Source organism: Mustela lutreola, chromosome 6 (genome assembly GCF_030435805.1).
Source record: "Mustela lutreola isolate mMusLut2 chromosome 6, mMusLut2.pri, whole genome shotgun sequence".
Classification (NCBI taxonomy): Eukaryota; Metazoa; Chordata; class Mammalia; order Carnivora; family Mustelidae; genus Mustela; species Mustela lutreola.
The window spans coordinates 30,344,717-30,363,710 of record NC_081295.1 but is presented as its reverse complement, the minus strand read 5'-3'; the positions used below and the strand labels follow the sequence as shown (position 1 = coordinate 30,363,710).

At 34.7% G+C, this 18,994-nt stretch overlaps 1 protein-coding gene and 1 non-coding gene across 2 annotated transcripts in view; one reads left to right on the top strand and one right to left on the bottom strand.

Moving 5' to 3' along the window:
• Positions 1-18,994, bottom strand: part of ASCC3 (activating signal cointegrator 1 complex subunit 3) — a 344,503-nt gene that overhangs the window by 323,828 nt on the left and 1,681 nt on the right. Inside the window, exons 2-3 of the mRNA XM_059177004.1 lie at positions 2,584-2,714; positions 720-870 (exon numbers count right to left, since the gene is read on the bottom strand). Of these exons, the coding sequence (XP_059032987.1) occupies positions 720-870; positions 2,584-2,673 (241 nt within the window). The 5' untranslated portion in view covers positions 2,674-2,714. The remainder of the gene's footprint in view (positions 1-719; positions 871-2,583; positions 2,715-18,994) is intronic.
• LOC131834995 (small nucleolar RNA SNORA38) lies at positions 16,371-16,503 on the top strand. Its single transcript, XR_009355076.1, has one exon. It is a non-coding gene; the product is annotated as a small nucleolar RNA SNORA38 (small nucleolar RNA).

Below are 18,994 nucleotides of genomic sequence, written 5' to 3'. Positions count from 1 at the left end.
TCATGAAGCACAATTGGTGAGGACAAGGATGACTTGAAGTCAGAAGAAACGTGGAGGCCAGATCTCACAGGACCTGAATATCAGCATGAAGTTTTTGGGTACAAACCTGAATCTGGAAAATTTAGATCAACAGTAGTGTTAACTATGCTTTTTTAGTTATCAGAGTCTAGAAAGAGGATGAATCTCAATGAACAAACTCAGATGTTTTACCAAAAAACCATTTGTTTTATTTTGGTTTTGTTTTTCACTTCGGGAAAGTAAATTATAGTAATATGTGGTATAACAAACTCTAATTATAATTTCTTTCAAATATAATCAATTGATGAGAATATTAGTGTGCAAAACTGAAGCAAAATTTAGCTTTAGTGCTGCCCCTCACTATGTGCTGGCGGGCCTCTTTAAGAAACTGATCCCCGTGGCTTTTAAGGTTCCTTCAAGCTACATTAAAATTATCATTTACTCTCTCCTTATTTCAAACATAATAGTGGTTTTCAAACTCTAAATTCTTATGAACCATGATTAATTGTATAATAAGTACTAATTTAATTCTACTTCATGACACTATCCCGAGCCCCTAGATAGGTAAGACTATCTTTTATAGTTATAAATACTTGTCTGGAAACTTGAGCCTTTCCCTGTATAGTATACAGTTTAAAAGGAATCTATTTTCAAACCCTACTGAACAAAATAAAACAGAACAAAACAAAACAAAACCATACCTATCTGTTTTGCAGCCTGTAATATATCATTTAAGTCTTCATTTACACTTTGCATTTCACTCTTGTCCAGATTTTCATTCAAAAATTTTACTATCTTCTTCCACATCACATCCAAATCTACAATTTGTTCATGAAGTTTAGACCGCTTCACCTGAAACAGCATAATACAGTGACACTGGTTAATGGTCTCCTCAAAGCCATCACTTACCACATATATTCTGCATTACATTACACAACATGGCACCACCCACAAGAATTCAAAATTGCTTTGTAACTAAGCTCCCAGAAGGAGCTTTATTGAAGTGTGATTTTAAAAAATCTCGTCTGTTTAAAAAAACTTTATTTTTTATAGTTTTGATCACAATGAATTTTCATTATGCAATTATTTTCATACAGCAAAGGAAAAAGGAACAAAGGAAAAAGTCCAACATCCTGGGGTGCTTACTATTCTCTCATTTATATTGTTGGCTATAACTCAAGATAAAAAGTTACATTAAGGGGCACCTGAGTGGCTCAGTGCGTTAAGCCTCTGCCTTCAGCTCAGGTCATGATCCCAGGGTCTTAGGATGGAGCCCCACATCGGGCTCTCTGTTCAGTGGGAAGCCTGCTCCCCTGCCCCTCCACTCTCTCTCTGCCTGCCTCTCTGCCTACTTGTGATCTCTGTCTGTCAAATAGGTGTGGAGCCCAACATGGCACTCAATCCCAGGACCCTGAGATCACAACCTGAGTAGAAACAAAGAGATGGATGCTTAACAGACTGCACCATTCAGGTACTAATTTAAGAGTCTTTTTCTTCCTCTCCTTCTGCCCTACCCCCATCCCCTCCTCCCTCTCTCTTTCTTTAAAAAAAAAAAAAAAAAAAAAAAAGCAGATAGAAAATAACAAAATAAGGCTCATTAGATCTGCCACTTTCTTTCCTCAGGAAAAAAAGAAGTATCTAAAAGTCTGTAAGAATAAATGAAATGACATGGTATATATTTCCAAATTTTAAAATCTCCTATTGTATTTCTAATATAAAGTAACTTTTAAAAGGGGCTTTGGTTAGAGAAAACAATTCAAGTTTAAGATAGTAATATAAATTAACTGTATAGACTATACCTTTATTTTTATTGCCATGAAAATGCAAACCAGCTCCCACTATAAAGAATGTGAACTGTTTTCTGTAGCAAAACTGTATCACTGTTAGAAGAAAATTCTATCTAAAGACTACAAACAAATCTCTTCCTACTATCAATGTTCAAATGAAGACATTAATTCTAAAAACGGCCTAAGGACTATGAACAATAAAATTCCAAACTATTAGAAAACAAAGTAACTATTTTTTTTTTTTTAAACAACACAGGGTCAATTCCTTCATATATATATTATATAGCTCACATGTTCATATATACAGTTAATACACTTTCAGGCCTATAAAGTCCACAAGTCATTATAAGGACCAGACAGAAGTCAATTATGAGATAAGCCACTGCTTTTAAGACATTAATATTCATATTTTCCATGTTACGGTAAAGACATTATTTCTGTCCATTTGATAAAAGTTTTACCAGAGACCCATAAACTTACTCAGATGTTCCAGAGTTAAATGACTGGATTAAATTATAAAATTAACTGTGGCAGATATCTTAGCAACAAAAGTTAACAAAGAATTTACTATCATGGTTCTGATTATTCTCTTTGACATACAGTCCTAAGTGCTTAAGGTAAGTATGCTCATAGGAAACATCATTACCCATTCCCCTTCTTGGTATCACACCAAACAAAATAAAACTTACCATTTTAAGTACAAAGACCTGAGAAAAAAAGTGTCAATTATCTGCTCACATTGTACATTTAGATAATGTTTTTCATCTGAAAAGTTTACCTTTAAGTCAGCCACTTCTTCATTATAATTATCTTGCTTGGTGACATTTGAAAAGGAGCGCAAAGCTCCTGTGAGACGTGGTAAAGCCATCTATTATTCAATCAGTGATCCATACAAGGAGAAACCTGAAACTGAAACAAAACAAAATGGTATTTATTTGTTGGGAGGAAGATGGAGAAGTAATCAAACTCAACAAATTGACCTGTACAAGAGAAAAGAAAAACCAATTAGTTAAAACGCAATGCTGAAAAGTTCTCCTGAAACATTTTTAACCCATGAAGTTTTTTTAATAACTACACTGGCTATGGCTAAAGGAAAAAGAAACACAAAAACACCTGTTTGTGGGTACTACCACGACATCCCTTCAAAATGAGTTTTATAGATTCCCAAGGACTCCACTACTATACGACCAATGCCAGTCTCACTGAAAGATAGGAAAGCATTTTCCCATCTTTTCTTCAATTTTGTTTTATGCTCACCGATTTCATCTCACATTATTCCTTGCTTTCAGAGTCTCACTGGCTTTTTCTCTTCTTGAAGTATCAAGCATGTTTCTATCTAAATGCATTTGCATTAATGGTTCCCTCTGTTTGAAATTCTCTTCTGATGTTCATTTAACAGACTCCTTGACACAAGACACCTTCTGAGATGGGACTTTGTTGACTATTCAATCTAGGAAAGCATAGCTATCCACTTCCTATCTCTCAAAACACAGAATTTCAATTCTCCTTATACTAATTAATATGATATTCTCCTGTTTGTTTACTTGTTGTCTTGCTTCTTAACCAAAAAAAAAGACCTTTATTTACTGGTCTGTCCTAACAAATGGAATAGTCTGGGAATACTCTGTGTACTCGGTAATTATCTGGAAAATAGTAAAAGAAAAAAAATGGAGAAAGGGAGATAATGGTAACAGAGAGGCTGAAGAACAGAAGGAAAAAATTAAAGCAGCTGGGGAAGGAGAGCACTCCCAGGAAAATAAAGAAGTCAGATGATCTGATCTCCCTGTTTATATGCTGACAACTAAACAACTAAACCTTCTGGCAAACAGACTAATAATACTGACTATGAGGGGAGTCTTTATCTATGAAACACTGTTGGAGGGTCATTCTGGGTTAAGATTGCTTATTATAACAAAACTATAATCTATAGGTTCATAAGGCATGCATGGCTCCCTGCAGAATGTCACAAAAGGTATTTAAGTCTCTAGGACAGTTCTCAGGGATGATTCTGCCTCACATAGGACAGTAGGCAATATCTGGCGACATTCTGAGTTATCACAAGTTATCACAACTGGAGAGTGGGGAGTATGACTAGCTTCTGTCAGAGAGGCCAGTGATGCTGCTCAACATCCTACAATGCACAGGACAGTCTCTCCACAACAAAGAATTATCCAGTCCAAACTGTAAATAATGCAGAGCTTATGAAATCCCACTCCAGAGTCTGAAATAAAGATGTTTTATAGTCCAGAAACTTCCTACAGTGTGAAATGTTCCACAAACCTCAATTAAGCGAACTCATTGATTATTTTGGGTCAAAGAACATGTGTTCAATGTGGGAAGGAAAAGAACCAGGGGGACCATATAGAATATTTCAGACCATGACCTGATTCTGCTCTTCTTCTTTATTGTTTATATCCTTGAAAGTTATTACAAAGCTTAATACTTAAAAAAAATCTCTGAGTCCTATATTAGAATAATTATAAACAAAATAACTGAAATGTTTAACAAAATAAGAGAGAATTTAACAACGAATAATAATAAAAAATGACCAGGCAAATTTGAAAATATGAGTTTTAGAAATAAATATATTTATTAAATTTAAAAACAATCAATAAGGGTTAAAGAATAGGAGAAAACTAGTGACCTGAAATAAAGATCTGAAGAAGTAACCCAGTGTGCTGTCATAAATAAACAAATTAGACATTAAGAGAGATGAAGAGGAAGAAGTCCAAATATATGAATATTCACAATAATTAAACTTAACATGCAAAAGATCAACAGAATTACTAAATGGCACACAAGTGAACATCAGAGTTACACCTAAAACATAAGACAAAGAAGCTTGGATTGAATAAGATCTTCCTGTAAGTTATAACCAAAAGTAGCTGGTGGCTTTACCAAAATTTATCAAATCAGACAAAACAGACTTTAAAACAAAAGGTATTATAAAGGATTAAAAAAATCCTCCCTACATAATAATAAAAATTACATCTCACTAAGAAAATATAAAAATTTTCAATTTGCATGCCCTGATGAAAGAGCCTCAAAATAAATTCAAACAAACAGAACTCCAGAAAAAGTCACAAGTGCAACATCAAAGTGAAAGTTCAGTATTTCATTATTGAGAGGTCAAACCAACGCCCTAAAAAATTCAGTAAAGTTATATAGGGGACTTGAGCAATGAAACTAGTAAGTTTAATTTAATGAACATATACAGAAATCTGTACCTAATGATGAGAAAATATATACTCTTCACGAGTACATGTTTAATGAAGTAGTCTGTGTATATTAGGCCGTAAAGCAAATTTCAACAAATTTCAAAGAATAAGTACCACTCAGATCAGGGTCAACAAACTTTTTCTGGGGAAAGAGAGAACAAATAGGTTAGATATGGGAGACCACAGGCAGACTTTGTCACTTTTTGGGATGTGTTTTTGCTTTTGTTTTAAACAACACTTCAAAAGTATAAAACTATTATTGGGCTCTGGGTGACCAAATTAGTTTGCTGACTCCTGATACAGATTCTATTTTCTGAGCAAAATACAATAGACTAGAAATTAGAAACATCAAAGATAAAGTAAAAAAAAAAAAACAAAAAAAAACACAAATGATTGCATTCCAAATCAATAAGAAAATGGTATGAAAATGTCTGGGGGGAGAAAAGATTTGGATGCCCTATATCACACCAAAGAATTTTAATCAGAAAAGTAAAATGACCTAATTTGCAAATAAACACCCTACCTAGCTGACTTTAAATTTCAACTACTCATTGGGAGTGAATTTAGGAGAGTATTTCTGAAAACAAAATGACTCATGGAATCACATCTGGATTTTTCTAATACTGGGTAAATACTGTCTGGAGCATATGGAAGAAGAAATGAAAGCAGGGGTAAATAGCACAGAACGGATTCTCAAATCTTAGTATGCATCAGTTACCCAGCTAAAACTAATAAGCCCCTGCCTCTACTCCTCATCCCCAATTTTGACTCAGTAGATTAGATGACATTGAGATGAGGCATAAGAATTTTACATTTCCAACAAGTTCAGGTCAAGGACCACACTTTGAAAACAACTGTTTTAGGGATATTATCTTTCATTCTTCTTTTTTTCTTTTTTATTATCTTTCATTCTTAAATCACATTCAATTTTGTCTCAAATCAATAGGGATCAAGGAGTTTCCACCTACTAAGAATTTAGTGACCTGAGCTTAATTTTAAGTGCACAACCTGTTTTCTAGGAGCCTTTCTCAACCATGGTCTGTGAGAGAATCAAGTCTTAACTGAGAGTGACTTGAGTGACTTTTTTCTCAATTCTCCCAAGGATGGAACATATAGTTACTATTATCCATGTGGAGAAGTAAGGGTCACAATGTCTTTGGGCACTGAGGTTTAAATTCTCTGTCCAGATTAAGAGACTATCAAGATAGGCATTCTATTCATAATGATTGACATTAACCCAGAAGTTTAAAGATCTTGACAGAAAACTGAATATAATCTGCCTCAGAACGTGCCTTTTACCACATAAATTAGTATTTTCAAAACGCAACATCATAACAAAAGACATACACTACATGGAATATTCTGCTATATGGAATACTCTGCCTCAGTTATGTTCTATGAATAAAACGGGTATTTGGAACCACTACTTCAATCATTTTGACATAACCCACTATAATCTCCTGAATCCCCTGTTCTTCTCTAAAAACAGTAGGGCATGAGAATAAAGATGGATGAAGTCTAATTCACAAGCCTAACAAATCCTAACAAACAAGATAATACGCCCAGACTCTAAGAAGAGATCTAAAAGCATGGCCTGCTAATGAGGTCACACTGTTGTCACATCCTACATTAGATGTTAGATGTTGTCACATCTAATAGGAAACTTTAAAACTCCCTAAGGTCTCATCAAAATGACCAATATGAACTATAGTTGTCAAGAAAACTAAGTAACCCATACTACTTGATTTTTTTATTTGTTTTCTGTTTTCTTCCTCAGGTTTAACACTAACACTTCAAAAATGTAATAGCTCATTTGTTCATGATCACCTCTAAATCATTTATTGACAAATAGCTGAGTTTCTCTGATTTACAAAGAACAGTTTTAGATACTGGGTATAAATAAGATTTACAGAATTCTGTTCTTCAAAACTCACTGTAGTTTGTACCAGTAAAAAAAAAAGATTACTAACACTTAAGGATACCTAAATGCATAAAAGTCAAAATGAGAAACAAATTTTACATCTTGGTTATTTATTTAATTAGCAAATAACTATATATGACCAGTTATACATTAGACACATTGTGAGGCTCTAAAAGATTTAAAAAAAAATTAGAGTTATGACCACACTTGCTCTGAATAACAAGCTTACAGTATGGGTAAGAAGAGTGACAATAATTATGCAGCTATAACTGTAGGAAGACACAGGTGGAACATCTAAGAGAATGGGAGGAAGGTAGCTAAGGACTGAAGTTGAGATTTACAGGGCTTGAATGAATTGCCTAGTAGAGAAGAAAAGGTAAGGGCATGAAGGAGAAAACTAAATAATGTACATTTGGAGACTCATGTAATAAGAATGAAGATGTTAGCAGAGACCCAACACCATGTTTCAATTTAAGCACTTTTTATCCTGACAACCCGAGTCACTGAAAAAAATTAACATACAGTAGAAAAATTACTCAGATTTAAGTTTGGTGAACAGATTAAATGTGGGTCAAACTGGAGACCAGCAAATCAGTTGTAAAGTTATTTATTACAATAAACCAGACATAAGATAAAGAGGGTGGAATTAAGGCAAGAAAAAGCAGGGAAGATGAATTTGAGAGATACTTACAATTGAAAGAGAGAATGGGTAGGATATGCTGTGAAGATGAAGGGGAAAGGAGCAGGACACCCAAATTTGTTATTCAGGAGAGGCAGAATAGTGGCATATATATGTAATAGATGCCACACCGGAAGAGGAAAGATGACTGAATAATTCTACTTTGGAAAGTTTTGATCATGTGCCATCAAGTAAGATAAACACCAGTTTTGGATTCCTTATCAAAGATCTGGGCTAGAAATAGAGAATTTAGAGTTATGATTTCAGGGCAGTTAAATCCATGAGTGAATACATTGCTTTAAGTCAAATATAAATAAACCTGTGGACTTTCTCCTGAAGAAAACAGACATACACATATATAAATATTTTATAATTCATTTCAGAAACCACATGAATACCATGAAATCCATCCACATGAACCCCTAAAAACCTCTTCAGAGTAGACAGTAGAGGGCCAAGAATAGAGTCCTAAGAAACAGATCAGCAGTTATAATATGAAGAAAGTGTTACCACAAGAGAACAGAATGTTACAGCTGCTGTTGCAGAGTTCACAGTATTTGGCCACTCCCCGGTCTTAGGTGAGTTTAGCACACATACTTTCAAAAGAACTAGGGGAGAAAGCACATTTCGGTGGGTTGAAGAATAAATGGAAGGGAGAAAATAAGGAAATAAAATGAGTACAAGCTATTTTTTCAAGGAACCTGGCAGAGAAGAGGAGAAAGGCAAGAAATAGTAAAATACATTGGGTCAACAGTTTTTGAAAATATAGGAGAGAGCTGAGCACAATTCAATAATCAGGGGAGAAGAGAGGGAGTAGAGAGAGAAGGAAACACTGAATAATCAGAACATTATGACTAAGGGACTAGTCCCTTAGTCATAATAGTCACTCCTATTCACGCATAGGAGTGAATGAGAATAAAAGCATGAGGCAGAGATAAGACTGCTGAAGGAAGAGCAGGGAGGGATGGATGCCTGGAGGTACAGATACAATTGTAACATGGTGAAGCATTGAACAGGGAGAGAAAAAGGTGGTGAAAGGGAACTTCCACCAAAATCTTTGAGATCTGCTAGAACAATTCAAAAGACAATGAGAAAATAATTTTTGAAGACAGAAGCAAAAGTTTGATTTCACCACCAACGATAATTTAGGAAACTGATTAAGAAACCAGTAAAAGATTTTTTCAGGTAGCAATGAATACTCAGTTTATACTGGAAAAACACAAATTTAGAGTGGCAACAATCTGACAAAGGAACAAAGATTGGTATGATCCAGTATTGAGGTTTTATAACATAGCAAGTAGGACAGTGGAGTCTAAATGATGAGACCAAGCTCTGATTTGAGGTCCAAACCAAAGGAAATGATGTTCAAGTTGGAGGTCTTAAAGACACATCATGGGGCCCTGCATGGCTTAGAGGGTTAAGTGTCTGTCTTTGGCTCAGGTCATGATTCTGGGGTCCTGGGATCCAGTCCCACATCCTGCTATCTGCTTTGCAGAGGGCCTGCTTCCCACTCTCCCTCTGCCTGCTGCTCCCCCATTTGCACTTTCTCTCTGTCAAATTAATGAATGGAATCTTTAAAAAAAAAAAAAAAAAGACACATCATAATGTTCATGGTGAAAATTTCTGGTTTATAAGACTACAATGAATACATTTTAAGATAATGTAGCTATCCTATGTAGCAGTTACCTCAGTAATTTTTATTACATATTTAGTATGACCTACTAAATGGTAAATGAATAAATGAAAAAATCTTTTAATAATAAATATTAACACCTTAGCATATAATTCATAAAAGACTAAAACCCAAAAGACTATTTTTATTGGCCAGCAGTAGCCACCTGTGATTATCTGAATGAATCTTCAGAATGTTGATTGCATATAAGTACAGATAAAAAAGAAAAGGTCTTGAAGTACTTAATTGTCCTTTTAAACATTCAATTTAGGGAAGAAAAAAATCTGAATGGAATATGTTTCCCTTTCTGAAATGATATTGACCAACAACCAGTGGACTAGAATTCTAGTACACATTATTCTGAAATACCACATAGCAAGTTTTTCTAAAAGGGGTCTGACTGCTTGACCCTAACTTTAGGAAAATATAGTTACTGTATTTTTCATTATAAACAAATAACAGCCAAACTATATTTCCTAACAAATGTAAAGTCACCAATTAACTCTTGGCAATCATGGATAGTAGAAAATTACTGGCAGGAAAAGTCAAAGTAATATAATGTAGGTGAGGGATAAAAACACTGGACTAACGGGAGTAGGCTGTGAAAGGAGTAAACTTAGAATTTAAGATTTCAATACTTAAAATAGAATGATATGCCAACAAACCAGATCTTGAAAAATAAACTGGAATATTTATATTTTACTTCTAAAAAGTAAGTTGTAAAAGAGTTAATTAAATCAAGATTTGAATTTAGAAAACACCAGCCTTCGTAGACACATTACATATATAATCCTCTAGTATGCCATTTCAAAGGGGGGTAATGTTTCACAGTAAATTCTAAAGATTTTTGCCTTTTATTCCTACCTTGTACATTATTGCCATCAGTTAGTTAATACAATAGAGTCATATCACAGGCACATTTACCTATTTGAATCAACCAAATGAAACAGGCCAAATAAAGTTATAGACAGACAGAAACAGTAATACTGGAGTTTCTGCCACTATTTAATAACTGACTACTTGCTCCAGAGTGAATGGAAGATGAGCAATAAAACTATGATGCTCCCTTCATGTGTGAGTCACTATATGCATCTCAAACTGTGAGCATCCTGCTGCACTGCAATGTTTAAAACTATGTTCCCTTAAAAAAAAAAAAAAAAAAAATAGGGCATCTGGGTGGCACAGTAGGTTGAGTGTTGGACTCCTGATTTTTGTGAGATCAAGCCTGGCCTCTGGCTCCACACTCGGCTTAGAGTTTGCTTAAGATTCTCTCTCCCTCTGTCCCCCGCTGCCTCCGCACACTCTCTCACTCTCTCAAAATAAATAAATAAAATCTTTTAAATATATATATACACACACATCATGGCCATTAAACACAAGCCAACTTTTTACCTGGTTCATTTGAAGAAACTGATCATTTTCCAAGTCTGGAAAAAAGAGACGACTGCATACAACCTACTAAGACAGTGTTTTGACAAACATGTCCAGTTGAAGGATTTTCAAGGGCAATTTTTAACTATTCATAATTTCCACCCAAGAAGTTCACTTAATATCCTAACTCATTCCTAAGCAAGAAGCAACCGCTCTTCAACAGTTTCCAGTCAAATTAGAAAACGCACTTGGAGCCTCGACAACACAGAAAGCAAGGGTAATATAAATAATACATAAATATACACTTTTTATATAAATAACATATCTAATGGTTTATTAAAAATGAAATTTATATAAGGTTCATACTCTTTAATTTACTTCCCCCAACTATTTACTTATATTAAACCTAGGTTTCCCACCCTAGGAAGAATAGACCTAATTAGGCTCATAACTCTAAACCAAAGTTTTCATATTATAAAAGACCCCCATAATTATATTAATTTTACTTTTTAAGGATAAAGAACTCTTTTCTTTAAATGCCCTTGGAAAAACAAGTATCTAGAAAATTATATCAGCTCCAGTTAAGAACAAGAAGCGTAGTCAGAAAGCATTTCACAAACCCTAAACAAGTTCACTTATTACTCCTAGAGAACACATGGAACAGATACACAACATACTAGGAGTGTCCATCTCAACTCTCTCCATAGTAGTCCAGTTGAAAAGTCCTGGGCCAGGTTATCTGAGAAAGGCAGAATTCTAATTCTACCCCAACCTATGGGCTTCTGGAAGACCCAAAAAATGTCTATCTGTCCCTTAATAAAACCTGAATTCACCGAACCAAAACTCTAGTGATTCTCAAGCCTTAGCTATTTAGAGAGAAAGAGTTTTCCTGACCTTACACTGGTTCTTCTGTATTACAACTTTATGGAGCACCACTACCTTCCTGAATATGAGCTCCTTTAAAAATTCTGACTCAAGTTTTTACACCCCAACAAACAGGATTATCCACTCTGAATCCAAAAAAAAAAAAAAAATTATCAAAGGGTATGATGACCTTAATCTTTACTTCTTATTGTTTTGTGCATAGCAGAGGAAATTCTTAAAAAACCCTAACACTGACATTATATAAAAGAAGTTGGCACACACTCACTACCCCTTTTTCTCAAGTAGAGAGAAACATTAAAATGAGGACTCCAATGAATTTATGTGGTAAACAAAAAATGGAAAACAGAAAAGTAAATTACTACTCACTAGACATTATGAATGCCTCCCTAGGTACAAATACATGGAGAGTAAAAATTCTGTTATGTTAGTACACTGCATTTAATATATATGCTTTATTTATTATTTCTGAAAAAAAATGTATTGACATAGCCGTTATTTAACATTCATGTGTCAACTGTTTTAGTATTATGAAAACTTAACTATTGATTTAAAAAAAAAAAGAGTGCTTTCTTTTGCTTTCTGTGATATCAGTCAGAAATATGCCCTGACAAATAAAGGTCCACCAGAATGTCTTTTCTGTGTCTTGTCCTGAGATGAACCATCATCTTCTTATGAGACTTTATCCTCTGCTACTCATAGCTTCCTAAACTAAAAAAAAGTTTGAAAAGATCAGGACTGTTAGTTGTCATTCTTTTATATTCTTTCTAGGCCACTTTTCTTAGGTATAAATTATATACTCTACAATTGAGAGAAAAAACAAGTTTTGAAAATGATACTCTTCACCTTTTTAAAATCTAATTACTGAAAGAAACGTCATGCTTCAAAAAGCATTATAAACATATTTTTAAAATTCACTTTCTCTAATGTCTTAAAAATTAGTGCAAGTAACCTTCAACTTTTAAATAATAATATTGACATTTCTCTAAAGATTGTTGGTTAACAATTTTTGCAGTGAAGATACCAGGAAAATCATGATATCTGTTGACTTAATAAAAATGGTATCTGTATAGATTGAACAATGATGTTTTTCAATGTTTTATAAAAATCTCCATAGACTTAATAAAAATGATATCTGTATAGATTGAACAATGATGTTTTTCAATGTTTTATAAAAATTTCCATATAAGTATAGACCAGAAAACAACTGACGACTAGAAAACAACTGACTAATAGCTCTTTAAAAGAGTTATTTGTACTTAAGTCATCAAATTTATGCACTCCTTCCCACATTAGTGACTTCTAAATAGGTGAACACACCAGCCATCCTACTTTAAGCCTTCTCTTTACCAAGTCAATCAATCCCATTTCTTTCTATCAACCCCCTCATTATGCCTTGGTTTACATCCTGTAAATTGCAGTATTTTTCAAAAGAGAAAGATCTGAAACAAATATGGCAAAAATTAAAACTTGTTAAATCTTGTTAAATTATTTTCTGAAATCTCCCATATTCTTGAAATATTTCATAATTAAAAGTTTTAATTAAGTTTCAATAAATACAGAGGTTAATAAGAGAGAGAGCAGTTTTAAAGCAACAAACTGAATGGCAAATCACTGGTTCTGAAACTACTACCTAAAAATTATCAGGTTAATGAGAGACTGAACATCTGAACATGGAGCATCTGGGTGCTTGTTTAATGTTCCCACACACATTGTGCCGCAATGCCTTTAAAGGAAATAGTTCATAATAGGTCACCAAATTTTTGAAATATGTACCAACTTTTTAAAAGGTTAAAGGGGAAAAATGAACACAAAGTAAAAGATCAGGCAAGCCCATCACAGTAGCACACCTTGAGACCTTGTAAAGACTTGAGAAACACCAACTCACTGGGGTGAAAAAGTAAACTTCAAGGTGGTCATCTAACCAAGGAAGACTAAAACTTGATCAATTTTCACAATCATCTGAAAAAGATGTTAAAGTGTTTTTTATCCCACTTTTTATTCAGCACCAATAAAAAATATATTGCATCTGGTGAAAACACTTTCTATCCCTTCACCGGTTCATTCAAGAAAAATTTACTCAGTGGGGATACATGATAAAATTGCTGACATGAAATTGTCCCCTCTCTCTTTATTAGTAATATTTTCTTCTCTAATGGATCATCTCCAAAGCCTAAAAATATGGTATAAGGGTTCCCATGTTTAAAAACCCCTACTGACTCCACAGCCCTCTTCAATTAACATCTTACTTTTCAGCTTCTCTACAATAAAAATTCCATTCTGATCAGGCTTTTACCTCCACTGTTCATCAAAAGAGCTATCAGTGTCACAAATAACCTCAACATTGCCAAATTCAACATTACTTCTCAGGCCTTGTTTAATTCCTGTCAGTTTTTGACCTAGTCCTTCTAGAAACAGTTGCTTCCCTTTGCACCTATGACACCAGTATCTCGTTTTTTTCTCCAACACTGGCACTTTTTTCTCCTGTTGATTCCTCCTCATCCTCCTATCCTTTAAGCATTGCTGTGCGCCAAGATCAGACCTCAGACCCCTTCTCTAGCTATACTTGTTTCTTAGGTGATCCCATTCAGTCTCAAGGCTTGAAGTATCAGTTATACACTAATTCCAAATTCTTATCTCCATGCTGCACATCTCATCTGTATTCCAGATTTGTATACCCGTTACCTCTTTCACATCTCCACTTGCATGTCTAATAGTCAACTCAAACTTAAGAATAACAAAACTGATCTCTCACTGCAAATCTCCTGTGGTCTACTACCCTTTAATGAATCACAACTCCATTCTGACTATTGCTAAGGCCAAAAATAAACTTGGAGTTCTGCTTTACTCATCAGCAAATTCTCCCAATTCTACCTTCAAAATATATTCCGAATCTGACCACTTCTGACTGTCACTCTTTCTTCCCTAGATTTTTAGAATCGCCTATCTAGTCTCCCTGTTTTCATCCTTACTAACAATCTAGTTTCCACACACAAACAAGAATAATTCTTCCCCCAAACAGGTAACATTCGTGGCTCTACTCTGCTCAAAAACCTTTAAAGGTTTCCCATACCTCTGAGTAAACTTCAAAAGGTTTAAAGAACTTGGCTTTCTCTTACTTGGCTTTCTCCTCTAACTCTCCTCCTTGCTTGTATTGGGACATCCATATTGCCCTTCCTTCTAGTGCTATAACTATACCAAGCAGATCTCCCTATATGAACACTTTTCTCAAACATGCCACATAGGTAGCTCCTTCATTTCCTCAGGTCTTTGCTCAAATGTCTCTTTACCAGAGAAGCCTTCTCTGAACAGCACCCTCTTCCCTAATCCTTCTCTTGCATTCAACTCACTTTATTTCATGGCACTTATCACATGACATGTTTTCTGTGCTTTTTATCAGTTTCATCTAATAGAATATGAGCCAGATGAGGGTGAAAATTTTGCTTTGTTCATTGTAGTATCCACATCATCTAAAATAAAACAGTATTTTGGGCCTAGTAGGTTCTCAATAAGTATTTGTATAATGGCCAGATAGACCGACTGAAAAGAAAGATAAAAGGAGTTCAAAATGGCCACAAAAAAGAGGCAGTATTTACAGGTCTGGATATACACACACATATATAAAATATGTATTTTTTAATGTTTACATCATCTTCATTTCAAAACCTCAAAAATACCCGCCCAACACATAAGTTAATTTAATCATCTGATTAATTTATTTTAGTCCTTAAGGAGATGTTTTACAAACTAGTAAGTTTTCCAAACACAAAAGAAATAAAAATCTAACGTGATTTTCTCAACTCATGATGCCACTCTACTCAAAGAACTCAAGAACTTGTACATGCAGAAATTTAATCCTGAAGTTAATATTTGGGTGTTTTCTAAATTTCAGGCTAATATAATAGAAAACAAAAAGCAATGGTAAAATTTGACAGTTGCTAGAAAACTTAGAGTAGGAGTGGGCTCAGAAGGAAAACCACAGTAGAAGAATTATAAGAACAGATTCCACTCACCTGTTACTTCTTAACTAGCATTTCTATTATATCCAATAAATACAAAGAGAAGAGCTCTGAAACATGAGTTCAATCATTTTGCAAACTCCCTAATAACTATTTTTCCCCCCAAGCTAATGGCCAAAATCAATAACTTAGGATATCGACTTTTTCACTTTTTAAATCAATGACAAAGCCTCTATTTTACTCACTTCAGACTGTCCAGGCTGCATTCACAGGTACTTTTCCTTGATTCAAGTCAATTCAAAGTCTCACAAAGCCAGCATCTTGACTAGCACCTCAGGACTGCAGTAGTGTATGTCTTGCTTTTCCCTAGTACCTTGCATGGTTCTTGGCCTATACCAAGAAACTCAATAAATATTTGTTCAATGATCTGTAACTCTTTCTAAAAGTGATCTTTAGGCTATTCCTTGTTTCCCCACCCCCAGAGTGCAGACAGTGCTAATATTTTGCAAAGTTTCCTTTACTCCTTAAAGAATGCTCATAAAAACGGTTCAAGGAGTCCCCCGGTGTTAAAAGTCCTGCTTAAATCAGGTCTATTTTAGAAAATGCATGCACACTGGGAAAAAATGCACTGAGATTATTTTTACAAAATGAGTATCATCCTCATATTAAGTTGTTCTTATAAATCATATGTGTCAGGTTTTATAATTAAGTTTCTTAAATCAAGATGAAGGTATATTTATTTCTATTGATGTTTAAAAGTAGAATTTAACATTTTTAGATTGTTTTATCTGATTAGCCTGTTGGGCATTTATTGACTTTCAAGGAAGTAAGTAAAATAATTTTTCTAAAAAAGACAAATAGAACCCTCCAACAAAGGGATGTCCATGTGGTTTTCTGTCTTTGGACATGTAAGAATTGGAAGCAAAGAAACGTTGACTTGAAGACAACTGGGGTCAGCCTTCTCCCTGCAGGCTCAAGATCAACCATCCCAGAATGGAAAAAAACGAAGAAAAGAAATAAAGAAAAAAATTGTCTCATTAGTAAGTATTTTATTGGAATGGAATGTTTTCCTTTATCAAATTTGCATGCCATGCTTCCAAGCTACACACAACTGAGTAACTTTCTAGTCACTAACTTAATTTCAAAATGACCTAGCAAAGTCTTTAAAAATGCTGGGAAACTGGGGCAACTGGGTGGCATAGTCAGTAAAGCGTCTGACTCTTGGTTTTGGCTCAGGTCATGATCTCAGGGTCCCGAGAGGGAGGCCTGAGATGGAGGCCTAGCCTACTCAGGATTCTCTCTCCCTTTCCCTCTGTCCTTCTCTATTCTCCCCACCCCCTATGTCACATCCACTCTCTCTCTAAAATAAATAAATCTTCAAAAAAATAAGTAAAAACAAAAATGGTGGGAAACGTGACCAACCTCCTCTCTGACTACTCCATAATCCCGAGATAATTCCCTCCTTTTGAAGCTCTGCTTTAATAGACCAGAATAGAGGCTTCTGAATTCATATCATTTAGTTACAAGTTCTCCGATATAAATTGGTTGCATTGGGATCACTGGGGAGTTGTTTGAACATAGACGTTTCTAGACACCACCCGCAGAAATTTTGATTCAGTACGTTTAAAAATAAAAATCTCTGGTTTAATTATTTTTTTAAAGATTTTATTTATTTATTTATTTATTTATTTATTTGACACAAAGAGAGAGAGAGATCACAAGGAGGCAGAGAGGCAGGCTGAGGGAGTAGAAGGGAAGCAGGCTCCCTGCCTAGCAGGGAGCCCAATGTGGGGCTCCATCCCAGGACCCTGGGCTCATGACCTGAGCCTAAGGTAGAGGCTTTAACCGACTGAGCCACCCAGGTGCCCCTCTGGTTTAATTATTAAACAAGTAGGTATGAACTTTCCCACCTTCAAATATAAATATTTCTTAGCATTGATTTTATTAAAACATATACTGAGAATACTTACTGCTACCTGTAAATTTATTACATATTACTAGCTTTAAAATTATGTGTGTCTTCCAAATTCCACCCTTATTTTCCACATCAGTTCAAACCTTTGATAATGAATTTCCTAACAATTGTCTTTGAAGAACAGATCATGGAATTAGAGGAAGATAAACTCCAAAACCAGATAAAATAAGATTCCACCTTAATTTACAAAGGTCCCCAGGAGTTAGTCTATTCAAGTAACAATGAGGAGAGGCAAAATGACATAGTATGAAAGTAAAAAAAAAAAAAAGAATGAGAACTGAATTCAGATGTCCATTTTTGTTTGATGATAAAAAATCAGCTAACTTTTCTGGGTATCAACTTTCTGATCCATAAAATAAAGAGGAGTTTCAAAATTATATATTTTTTAAAGATTTATTTATTTATTTGAGAGAGAATACAAACTGGGGGAGCGGCAGAGGGAAAGGGAGAAGCAGGCTCTCTACTGAACAGGGAACCCGATGTGGGGCTCAATTCCAGCTCCCTTGGGATCATGACCTGAGCTGAAGACAGAGGTTTAGCTGACTGAGCTACCCAGGTGCCCCTCAAGATGATTTTTAAATGCTCCTTTCAGGTTGAATGATCTGATTAAATCAGATTCAAAGATGGATTAACCTGTATTAAATCTGAATAACATAGTTTCAGAAATAAGACAACCTGTTGTCTTATTTCTGAAACCTGTCTTATTTCTGAAACCTGTAACCTGCTGTTACAGCTAACAGCAGGAAAATGAAACTGAACACAAACATTCTCAAACATACTTGCTCATCTACATGCAAAATGGAGGACTTAAATGAGATATTATATGGTAAATGAATTAACATTTACATAGTCTACTATGAGGGAGGCATTATACTAGGCAAAAGATGTAAGAAATAAGACCCAGTAACTACTTTAAAAAACTTTACAGTATAACGTAGGAAAAAGACACATAATGCCTACCTTCTCACAAGTACTAAATACATTAAGATACCTTATTCTTTCCTCGTTGGTAATTATGCACTTTTTCTTTCCATGAATGTTTGTTAAAATTTCAACTTCAGGTAGTTATCTCCTCAGAGTTGAAAACTGTGCCACATTATATAAAGATATACTTTGCACTTCAAGGGCTTATGCTAACTACCTCCCCAAAGAAGGTACTATGGGGCAAAAAATTTACTTGTCAATAAGTACCATACATATTTCTGATGAATATGCTTTGTGCATATAATTCTTATGAATTACAAGTTATTAACACATAGAAGATCCAATGAGACCAATGTAAAAACGGGAAAAATAAAGTCTTTTTCAGATAGAAACTGATTTCCAATTGTGAACTTTGTATTTAAGCCAACTTTACAGAAAGAAAAAAAAAATTATTCTGGGGGCTCCTGGGTGGTTCAGTCAGTTAAGCGGCCGACTCTTAATTTTGGCTCAAGTCATGATCTCAGGGTATTGAGACAGAGCCCTGCATTGGGCTCCCCACGCAGTGGGGAGTGTGCTTGAGATTCTCTC